The sequence below is a fragment of the Lagopus leucura genome, unplaced genomic scaffold (genome assembly GCF_019238085.1).
Source record: "Lagopus leucura isolate 7727_CA_CO unplaced genomic scaffold, USGS_WTPT01 Super-Scaffold_100009, whole genome shotgun sequence".
NCBI lineage: Eukaryota > Metazoa > Chordata > Aves > Galliformes > Phasianidae > Lagopus > Lagopus leucura.
In genome coordinates, this window is record NW_024962266.1 from 15,918,157 (window position 1) to 15,930,342 (window position 12,186).

The 12,186-nt window shown below is 38.2% G+C and overlaps 1 protein-coding gene across 4 annotated transcripts in view; it reads right to left on the minus strand.

Moving 5' to 3' along the window:
- Positions 1–10,489: 10,489 nt before the first annotated feature.
- Positions 10,490–12,186, minus strand: part of PRKACB (protein kinase cAMP-activated catalytic subunit beta) — a 31,183-nt gene continuing 29,486 nt past the window's right edge. For all 4 annotated transcript variants that reach the window (XM_042873542.1, XM_042873546.1, XM_042873545.1 and 1 more), the window contains one exon: positions 10,490–10,862. In XM_042873542.1, the coding sequence (XP_042729476.1) occupies positions 10,737–10,862 (126 nt within the window). In that variant the 3' untranslated portion in view covers positions 10,490–10,736. The remainder of the gene's footprint in view (positions 10,863–12,186) is intronic.

Below are 12,186 nucleotides of genomic sequence, written 5' to 3' on the forward strand. Positions count from 1 at the left end.
GCATCAGCTGATTTCTGATTTTGGTAATGAACTGACATTTGAAGCTACAAATATAGACCAGCTCTTTACTCGTGCTCTCCTGTGCCTTCCATCATGTTTTCAATTAGTCTTTGGAGCATTCGGTACAAGGCATGCAGCATAAAGACCTTGAGCAGCAAAGAGAGGAAGTTTAAGAAAACAGGCTGCAGAAGAATTCAGTGCGGAATATGATCTGCAGCTCGCATTTTCACTCATTAGAGTAAGGTGATTTAATTAAAGCAAGATTATGTCTGGAGGGAAACGATGCAGGAAAGTGAATTAAAGGTTTTGTTTGCCTACTTGTGTCCTGCTTCTGGCAAAAACTGTGTCTAGGCCACGTGAGACTGGAGCAGGAGCAGTGCTGGCTGAGCCACGCCAGGAGTCAGCCCTGCCTGACTGAATTTCTGCCGCTTCTCAAATGTGGAAATCAGTGTGGATTATTGTACACAATGATCTTATCTGCTGGGTATAGGAGAAGATGTCAGTTTTTTGCTGAAAGCCCAGCAGTGACAGCTGGGTATGCAGACAAACATCACACAGCTGGCATGGGACAGCACCAAACACCGACTCTCACAGAGCTGAATGAGGGGTCCCTTCAGATCCTTCTTCTTCCTGTGTAAAAACAGGACTAAACTCATTCATTGGGAAGGTTAGGTGAGAAAACAGCAAAGGAGTTTTGCGCTTCCAGCTGGAGGAAAGCCAGGAGTGCTAAATCAGCCTTACACAGAGCAGAACAGGTCACACACCTGTATAAAACACACATTTCTGTCAGTAAAAAATGTGTCCTTTAGACTTACCAGCAAAAAATTGGGGACCAAGAACTCAGTGCTGCAGTGACCCAGTACTGGAGCAGCCCCTCTGCCAGCCCTGCCATTACTGCCCATGCATGGCCCTGCTAACTGCTGCTGGGATGGTGTCCATGGGGCTACTGGGAGCTGAGGCCCCACCAACACTGCAAGGGCATTCAGGCTGGTCAGGCTGGTCGCAGGGACACTGGCACCCTCTGCCAAGAGCCTGCAATGTGGCTTTAGGCAGAGACATCATAAGAAGTGAGGTGTGGGAAGGACTGGGTCACTTCAAGCAATTCCTGTCACAGGTGTGAGAGTGGCACAGGTTGATAGTGGCTGCTTGCAGCTCAAATTGAATTCATTTGTCACAATGACCTACTTACCTTCCGCCTTCCCTACGTGCTCTGAATACCCCGGGTTCACGTTGCACTTACACTTCTACCACATACCCATCACACCCATACAGCATTGTTGCTTCTTGTTGTCCTACGATCCTGAAGTACCTCAGAGTCCTTTCCACAGTCACTGGCAAAAGCTGTGCATCCAGAAAAAGGAAAAATCTCCATTGCCGGCCCTGGTTGTACCTTTCCAACACTTTATTCAATGAAAACTCTTTCCTCAGTTAAGAACAAGGTCTTTTCCGCTCCACTGTGCTTTCTGTTTTTTCCTGAATGGAGCATCAGCATTTAACTTGATTCTCAGCACCAACTGCTGAATGCCTGTCCTCCTGCTCTGCCCTCCTCAGGCATGGAGGGATAGTTCCCAGCTCCTGTCTGCACACTGAGTTCCTGTGCTGGCTAGGAATGTCATCTAAAAGCCTGGTTGCTGTGTCTTCCTTACTGCCACTTCTGACCTGCCAGAGCTCTCTGCATGGTCAAGCCTTTCCACATTGCTCTGAAGTTCTGCACAAAGTCCAAACAAAAGGCCAAAACTAGCACTGTCAACCCAGAGCAGGAAGAAAAGCAGAAATCCTGTGCCAAGAATTCAGCAGAGTAGTGTGTGCCAACCCAGCCCTTGCTTCTAACGCATGTAACTCCCCTGATGCATGCTGGAGGTGAGACCTCCATACTTTATTCTGATGGGGAGACCCTCAAAACTTTTGATTCTCTTTTATTGATGATTGACCATGAGTTTCAGTGGGAACAAAGCTGAGCAGGAGTCATTAAGAATATCATTTTTATAGCTTCTTAACATCAGAAAAGAAAAATACAATAGGTAGAGGAAGGCTCAGAGCATTACTTTCCATCACGTAGCCCTCTTTTCCTGTTTTACACTGCATTTCTCGCTGTTGTAAGCTGCAGCACTTTCAGAGATGGACAAGGACTACCAGCAGTTTGTGCTTTCCAGTGTCTCATGCGTGCACTGGCTGCACCCTGCGGGTTTCTCCTAAGGGAACTGTGCTCCCACAGCCCATGCTGCGTGATGCAGTGTGAGTAAAAAGCACACTCATTCATCAACTAATGGCTTTTTAACTCCATAAGTACAGTTTAGGGACACATTCCCCAAATGCCCTGCATTACTATGTCAGGAAATTTTTATACTGTAAACAGTATTCAGTCTTTATTGTAAACATATAAATCTCCAACAGGATGTCTGGAACTGCACCTTCTTCACACAAGGATACAAAAGAAATCTCACAACAGTGCAAGGCCAGTAGCACCTTTCTGACTGTGTTTCCTGTGGTTTGCGAAGCTGAACTGCTTAAGCAAATGTCCCTGCACGTGAATTATATCCACTTCACTTAGAATTTCCTGCCCTACTTGTTTTGTCGTGCTCTTTCTTATTCTGGTAACTGCTCTATATTTAACAAAGCTACTATCTGGACATAAGTACTTGCTAGTTAAGCATGTACTTCATATCAAGAAATCACTGTATAAAACACAACCCCATGCCACATAATTGCCTGGCAAGTGATAATGTAGCAAGTGGCTTTTAAAAATTATTCCTTTGAAAGACCAGCATTATAAAATCCAGCTTAATAAAGATATTTTACATAAGGGTAGCTCAGGTAACTTGGTGAAATAGTGCTTATGTCTACAGGAAATCTGAATGGTCGCAGTTTGGTTATATGAAATGAGGCAAATGAAAAGAACACCACACTTTTGAACATAAGAATGGAAAAAAAAAAATCAGTTGTAGGTAATAACACAAACAGAAATCTAAACTGTATTTTAAATACTACGTGAAGAAATCAGCACTAGACTAGGAATCTGATGGCTTGCTTGCTCACCACTTACTGGGAGGGTTTTTTTTATTTTGCCTCAGAGGCAAAAAGCCCATCTATGACTGGGAAACCATCAAAAGCCAAATGCTGGGTGCCTTGCAGTCCCAGTGCCCTGCTTGGCAATTGGTGGTGACAGGGCAATTTGCATACCTGCAGGTCCATGCAGGTCTCCCAGAACGCTGCTCAAAGAAGAGGCCCACACTCAAAGAAACATCCATCACAGACACACAGATAACAAGCTGGAAAATATTTTCTGCAGAGACAACCCCAAACACCTCCTCCATTTCTAAAAATCCTATCTTATTTTTCCAAATTCTTATTGTTTTTCCAGCAGGTAAGACTGGCACCCAGCTTCTCCAGTAGCCAACTGACAGTAGCAATCAAGTGTGCCAGTGCAGCTGTGCTGAGCCTTCCTCTGTTTTCAACATGGGTCCATTAACAGCTGCTCTACAGCTGTTCATGTAATGAAGGCTTCTGCTGGATCCTGCACAGGCTGAGGCGTCATTAATTTTTCCTTAAAAGCACCAAAGTAATATTCATATATCACCTTCTCATCAAAAGGTTTTCTTAGAAGCTGAAGGCAGTAAGATTCAGGACCAGGTATACACTTAATGAAGAAGAGCAGAAGCTTGTTCACAAATTCATCTTGGTGTCAGAAGTTCAAGGCTCCATAGGCCCTGAACTATGAGAAAACTAAAAGCAATCAATGCAGTTCTACACTTTGTGCACAAACACAAAAGACAAAGGGATGTGTGCGTGGTTTAGGCAGACAGAGATTGCAAACACCACCAGTGACTGCAGGAATGAAAAACCCCTGTTGCAGCAGGGCACTCCCACCACGCAGCAGGAGGAGACCCTGATTTCCTCCCTACCCTCCTTTGATACAAAACAAAACCCAAACCATGCAGATAGCCACATGTGAACACGAGCAGACATGGCATTCAGAAGTTATTCATTAAGGTTGTAACAGTGAGGCTGACCTTTTAAAAATATACATTTACTGATCTCTGAACTGTTGATGAGTTCTGACCTGAGACTCCCTGAAGAACATGGTTGCTGTACCTTCACTTTCTCTCCAGCTGCTCCGGTGCTGACCTCATGCAGAAGAACAGTGGGCAGTGTGTTGGGATTTTTTTTTGCTTTTAAACAGTTCAATTACGGTTAGTAGTAGAAGTAACATAGAGATGCATCTAAACTTGTTTGGTATTCAGCTCCCCTAACCCAGAAGATACACATCTTTTTATTAATACTGTTTAGTGAAATATGTTTAGTGAAAAATATGTTTATAGTGAAAAATATGTTTAGTGAAAAAAATATGTTTAGTGAACCAGTTTAGAAATGATGTTACTGTGAAAAATCTTTGTTTAAAGCACAGGACTTCTGAAATTTCAAGTGCAGGTAATAAATAAATGGGACTGGTGCTATTAAAACAGAAAACACTCTGACCCTAGCTTCTAATTAAAATAGAATTAAGCAGTCCTGGATTTTTAGGAGAATTTTCATGCAGCTGGTGCAGACATAGTACAGAAAAATGCTTTTGTTCAAGTCAGCAGCAAAAAATTTCTTTGTTACTGATATAAAACCCAGTTAAAAACATTACAAGCATTAGTTACTAATTACTTCATAAAAGATTTAAAGGCAAAACATAATAGATAAGCAACAGATACTCATGGTTGGTATTGCATACATTACCTTCTTATTATCTAAATGCTCCTACCCGAATTTCTCCTTTGCTACTACTTGTCCATGGGCACTGTGCAAGCTGCCTGTTCTTCCTACACACCACAGCTGGCACTTCTCACACATCCTGATCCACATCATTTCCACGTGCCATCTACAAGCAAATGAAAGCAAATAGAGCATTTTGGAATTGAGAAGTCATGTTAAAGTGGAATCGGGATCCATTTTATTTGCAGATTTTCATTGTAGTCTGGAGTATAAAAAGTTCAAGAAAAGACATATTTCCCAGCTTGGTAAGGACAGGTGAAAAAAAACACCCTCAGGCAGACACCATATCACGTAGCCTTTAGGCTGATTCTGCCACCAGGATCTTCTGATGACAGAAGTAATATTAACCAAACTGATGAGCAGAAAGTTAGAAAAGAACACATTTTTATTTTCTAAGTGATACGAAGAAAGTGAAAAACAAGGACCACACCTTGACAGTGCCTTTCTGAAGAAGCATCTAGAGAGAACTCACAGGCTGATAAAAGCTGGATTACTGAATTGGTTTGTTATGGAGGATTTCTTTCCACAAAGGTTAATAATCACCGTATGTGGAGAAATACACCTGTAGGATATAGGTGATTTATAAGCCATTTAAATATTCTCTATTTACAAGTCATTTACATAATACAAATGCTTTCATTTCACTCCTTTTCACTATTTATGATCTTATTCCAAAGAAAGCAACAGAATAAGCAAAACTAAAACATCAAGCATCTGTGATGTTTTTCATTTATGTGAAAAAAAAATGCCAACATCAAGGGCTCAGGATTAAAACCAGGCTGTGACAAGCAGCTTTCACACTTGGCTGAGTGTGATTCTGACAAGGCGCATAGAAGTAGAACACACCCTCCGTTTCAATCTATCACCATTTTAAACAATATTGTCTAAGGACAAATTTACATAGCAATTATATATTCTCTCTCTCTCTCTCTCTCTCTCCAGTTACCAGAAAACTGCTGGGGCAACAACCTCTCTGGCTCCTGAATTCAGTACTTTGGTGCTGAGGTGAAGGATCAAGCCTTTCTGCCAACACTTTCAGTTTTCTCAATACTGTCTTACTCACCAGTAATTTTTCCTGGAATTTTCAAACTGACCAGATGGATTCAAAATGCACCACACTACACACCAGACCACTGAGACCTTGCTCCACTTGGGTAAATATCCCCTGGCAGTGTTCTTCCCAGCATTTTGGAAGCAAAGGAAAAAGATTAGCTTCTTTCTCCCAGCACAGGAAAACTGCTAATATGGTTTTCTGTCATCAAACTCCTTAAGAGAAGAACTTTTCATCCTAAGGAGCTTTTGCGCTGCAGTCATGTCCATCTATTGGGTGAATTGTTTTATCTGTATTGATATATCATATATAGATATATCAAGATGTATCACTCTTATACAGGCTACTTCTCAACGTGAAGAGAACTTGCAATTAATGAATTGCTGTCATGTTGTCTATAAAAACTGAAAATTACAACCTGAGCACAAATAAGGAATGTGCAAGTCCACCTCTGGGTCTTTTCTACATAATTCATTGACCATAAACAATAAATTGCTTTTAAATTTAAAAGAAAGACACAATTTTTGAGAACACTTTTTTTTTTCCTTTTTTTTCTTCTTTTTTTTTTTTTTTTTTCTCCCCACAGACATTTGTATTTGACCCTCTGAGGGAGGGAAAAAGATATCCAGACTATAAGGCTTCTAAAGGAACTTATTCTAACTTTGAAGTAGTGCATTGGGAGCTCATCCAAATGATTCAGTGGAAGCCTCAAATGGCTGTTATTCACCTTATGTACAGACTTTAAATAGTAGAGAATTGTAAGAGTAAACTAGGAAAGCTTAAGTAGTCTAGAAAAAAATACACAACACAACACAAAAAAAACCCAAACCAAAACAAAACAAAAACCAACCAACCAAACAAACAAAAACAATAAGAACAAACCAAGCAAATACCAAGAGAAGATAAAAATGGGACTAGACCTCAGATTTAAACAATCATCATCAACTTCAAAAGCTAGAAAAATAAGCTATCTTAAGGTCTTCTCCTGAGATACCTGTCTTGTCTTTCTAAGGAAAAATTTATATAATTCCTATGGAAGATGACATACTTACTATCCTATAGATATTTAACCATCTTCGTGGAACCCATTTACAATGGTCATAATTTAAATTCTTTTTTTCTCATTTTTTGGTCAGACATCCAGATCAGCTACACACACACCATCTCCACAACAGAATCGTGCTTTTACCAATTTCCTATTGACTGGATCTTCCCAAATTCTCATCTGGGACAACTCCCTTGTAAGTACAGCAAATCAGAAGAACAGATTTCAGTGACACCTTCAAGTTACTGCCGGACATGCTGTGTTTGCATGGGAGTTTTAGTAAAAGCAGATCATCTAAGGAACTGCAAAATGATTATCTTTAGGAAAAGTAAACAAGTTCTTAAAATGCAACACTGGTTTAGACTGAAACAAAAAACCCACAAAACCACAGTAGTAGGTATAAGCAAACACAGCGTAAGCAAAAAGTCGAAGCGTTGATCAGAACTGGGGAGAAGAGGAGCTGCCTTACAGACAGAGGTATCAGAGCCTCTCAGAACAACACTTGCAGAAAAAGCCTCCAGACAGACAGTGCCAAGACCATTAACAGTCTTTACTTCTATCAGTTGTTTCACAGCACAATGAGACACAGCACATATTTGTACAGCGGGATCTGCAGACAATTTAAAAACAGGCAATTCTCTTTAATAAAAAGCAGCAAGTCTGAATGTGAAAATATGAAGACAAACAATACTGCTGATAATGATCACCTTATTTTCTTTTGATTGTCTAAGAAGTCCAACTCACTGGCTTCTTCAAGTGCCTTTGCTCTGTACCGCGTTCTCCAACCATCCTAACTAGTGCAAATCTGAATGGGTCCCAGCTAGTATGGGCAGTATGGGTCCTAACCTTCTCATCTTGTTTCAAAGACCTGTTGCAGTGTGTGGTGAGATGCAGTGACTCATCATACAACACTTTGATTCACAAAGAAGCAGCGTGAGAGTTGTACATAATTTAATTTGCACTTCTGTATATAAATGTTTACTATATTGCACACTATTGCAGCACTTAAAAACATCTAATTATTTGCAAAAATTAGTAAAATACTTTAAAGGATTTAAAAATAAGGGTTTTAATGCAACTGACAAGATAATAAAAAAGCAATTTACTTAATGAGATACAATCCTTTATGTTGGAAATGAAAGTTACATACAACTAGAGTACAATTAAAATATACCATATAGTTCAACACTTAATTCCTCAAATGTGTAAAATTAACAAGCTTCTACTGTCATAGATATACAATTTTTCCATATTGTGAAAATGATTTTTCAAATTAAATACAGGTAACATAATATTCTGCAGTTATATTTTATGACTGTGTTTAAATGAGAGGGTTGTATAATACTCACATTGTCAAATGTATTCACTAATGCCTTGGAAATTGCACACTTCCCCTCCTTTTCCAAAATAGAATCTCATTTCCATACTGAAGTCTATTATGCCATATTGGAAAAGTATTTTACTTTCTAACGGGATTTTCATAAAATTAAAAAATACCATAATATCATGGCATTAAGATGACTTTCCCACTTATGCCCACGTAGATTTATTCTGGATATCAGACAGACACGTCAGAACCAATTTCCTAGACTTTTGTCTTATAGTACACGCAAGATGATTGAGTACAGTATTTTACAAAACAGAAAATCTCTGAATCTTATCAGAATTTTTCAATGACTAAAAATTAAAATCATAACAGAATCAAATTGTGATCTCCAACATTTATTAAAATCTTTTAAAGTTCATAAACGACAACAAAGTTACTGTAGAATTTATCGCATACAGCTAGCATACAGCAGCATGTCCTTGGTCTAAATGAAATACAAAAGATCTTAACATTTTCATACAAAGGATTTCTTTAAATTTATTAATGTGACGACATATCTTTGTTACATAAAATTTGCTACAGCAAAGTATCTTATACTTTTCTTGCAAATATGTAAATATGGGTGGACAAAGACTGCATTCAGTATCAGCCTCCTAAAGATGTTGTGCAAAAATGCTCAACAACCTAAACAGAGAATGTTTGATGGTACGCCTCATACTCTTCTGTAAAATGTCTACAAAGTCTTTTCTTAAAGGAGTGTCATACAGTTTAAAAGGAAGGAGTGTCAGTGGTTTATTTTCTCTGACATTCAAACAAATACAATGGCTATGTATCAATAGAGCTCAGTTTTATTAAAAACAATTCATCCTTGTATGCAGGTAAATTTGTCATCAAGTATGAGTCTAGTTTAAACTGTTTTGATGCGCTGTTTTAAGACAGGTCATCGAGAGAGCCAGAATCAAGTGTACAAATAAAACTACTATGAATAAGTTTAAAAGCAACCCCCAAAAAAGTGCTGAGCCACTGATTATTAACATTGAAATAAATGTGTGAAAGTGCCCAAAGCTAGCACATGACAGCAATATCTTTTAAGTCAGTTGGTGAGAGTATACAAAACATAATTAAGCCCAAATGCTTATATCTGTGTGACCATACATTCTGGTTGATTGAAAGAAAGTAGGTTAAAAATGAAGACACAAAAATAAAATAAAACCAGCTGTTGCAGTTTCTAAACTTTGTCTCTTTTCTTCATGAATGAAGTGCTGTAATAAAAAAGAAAGTGATTGTAGCAGTACTCCATCCACAGTTTACTAATATAGTATACCAGAATAAAACTTGGCAATAACCTCTTATTCTTAACAGCTAACAAAAAATAACCGTGTTCATCCAGCAATGCATCTAGAACATTATTTTGCATTTGCTAAACCATTTGCTTTTCACAAGCCAATGGCAGAGCACATTTTACTTTTTGTGGTTTTTTTTTGCTTTAACATCATTTTCTATTTATTATTTTCTTTTAAAGGATGCCTTTAAAAAAAAAAATAAATCAAAAAAGGCTTAAAACAAAGAATACTTTGGGAGCCCAAATATTGGCTGAGAAAAAAAAAAAAAAAGAATAAAAATGAGTCATTCTCTACAATACTGACCAAAACTTCCTTTAAGAGTTTAGGGTTAATGTTCTTAAAAAAGTCATTTCATACGGCCAACTGAAATGCTGGTAAGTTGACTTGGTTAAATATGGTCCAAAATCCAGACCAGATGGAATTACTCCCTCTCTTGAGACTGTAAGCTTTCGGTGGTACAGTCTGGTTATGGCAATTGACCTACTGCCTAGGTGGAAATACAAAGGAAGGAGGCAGTGACGAAAACCGCAGGGATGTAGAAAACCAAGGCACGGGGTCTAGCTACTGTCTCCTACTTAAGCCTTCCAATTGATTCTACTGAATTTTGGTCAGTCCCCAGGAAGAAACATTTTTAAGTTAATTTAGCAGACATTTATATGGCGATAAATACTACCTTCAAAAACGCTAAAAATGTTGGCTAGGTTTAGTCTGAGCTACTAAAAAATTATTATTATAAATTGTAGCATCAGACACGAGACAGACAAGAATTATTGGCTGGCACAGACTAGAAGCAACATTTACCTTTCACTTCAGTCTAAATCACACTAGCCGCAACACCTTCCATTTCACTCACACAAATAATACATTATTCAAAATAAAATGGAGCATTCTTGGGTAAAAAACTACTTCATTTTAAAGGGGAAAAATGAACAATACACAGAAACAAAGAACGACAGAAACCAAAGTTAAGTAGGAAAGTGGTCTATTATTCTGTGTTACTGCACAAACAGTGCTTGCTTAATTGTGCCTAGTTAGAAGGGTTGGTGCAAACCGCACACATGGAAGATGGCAATAAAGACCTCAGTCAGCTTTGTGGAATGAAGTAACTAGGTAACTGTTTTGACATATGATGGTCTCAGCTCCACCTCATCTGATAACAGAGTGCAAAGATCCCAATGTGAGCCCTGATGTCATCTTGTCCTCCTACTCCTACTAAAAATCAGCAAATTCTTTTGCACATTTTTCTGTTAGAGACGCACGAATATCTTCTTCTTCATAGTCATCAAAGTTGCTGGTATCTCCAGGGCCTCTGCACTTTGGTATGAATGGAGCTTCTACCTGTGTTTACAAAAAAAAAGAGCACATTAAATGTTATCTATCTAATATCTTCAGATTTAGCACTATGATAACAGGCATAGCCATCTTCCCATTACTTCTCAAGGCCTGCCAAGAAAGTAGATAGTATAGCAAACCAGCTAAAAGTTGTGGCAAATAAATAAAATCAGCCTAAGAACATGTAGCTCTAGATGAATGAATAGATGTTAAAAAAGTCTAATACCTCATCGACAAACACAAATTTAAAAATACTTCCACTTCGTAACAAATTTAATTCTTTCCTTTCTGCTTTCTACTTCCAAGCATATGTAACTTAATCCTCTTCTCTTACTGGAAAGTAAAAATCTTCCTGGTAAAGACAGGCAGCACATACTCTCAAATCCACAAACACAATGTTGGCTTTGAAATTCTGTGCATCTTATGCCAACTACATGGTAGTAAGCAATTCACATTTATATATTAGAACCAGTTGTTTTTAGGATTCTCAATACTGCTGCTTCTTAAAGCTGACAGAACCTGCTACTTTTTGATGTTGACCTTAGAAAATTTATCCATCTTCATGCAAAATTTAAATATTACTTGATGCAATGCAAATTCGAAACTATAACAACTGGGAAATGCAAAGTGATCAGATAGGTCTCTTTCTTAGGAACTTCCCAAGAAGAGTGTGTGCTTGAAAATAACACGAGCTTTCTGCATTTATGGACCATGCTACAGTTATCAGGAGCATACTGTACTGTTCCTAAAACAAGGTATCTGTTTAGGTTATGTATCCTGAGAATACTCTCAGCCTCAGTAAATACCTAGTTAACCACACACTTACCATTATCTAAATTCTATTTTTACGTCTTCCCAAATTAATTTTCAATTACTGCCTTATAATAAAGCTCGGAGAACAATAAATGTCTTATTTACTGCTGGAATTACAGGATGTGTTCAAATGAGATGCATCAGACAGCTATTTGTGTCTGTATTTCACAACATTTTTCCTATTATCTTCCCCAAGGAAATAGCTAAAAAGAGATTGCAGGAGATAATACTGTTTTATAGTGAAAATACCCGTTTGACCCTAAGTATACCATATTATCAAGCAGCATTTTAATAAATAGCCATGCAAGCACACAAAGAAAACACGATTTTATCTCATCTGAAATATTAAGTAACTGAATGTATTACTTAAGACTGCAGCATAACAATATTATTCCTATTTGGTTAGCTGCCAAGGAACACTAGGTTTATGCAGGAAAATCCATGCTGTGTTAACAGCTTGTGTGAAGCTGGCATAAACTTAAGTTTTTTGCTGTATTTCAATGATTGCTTAAATGAG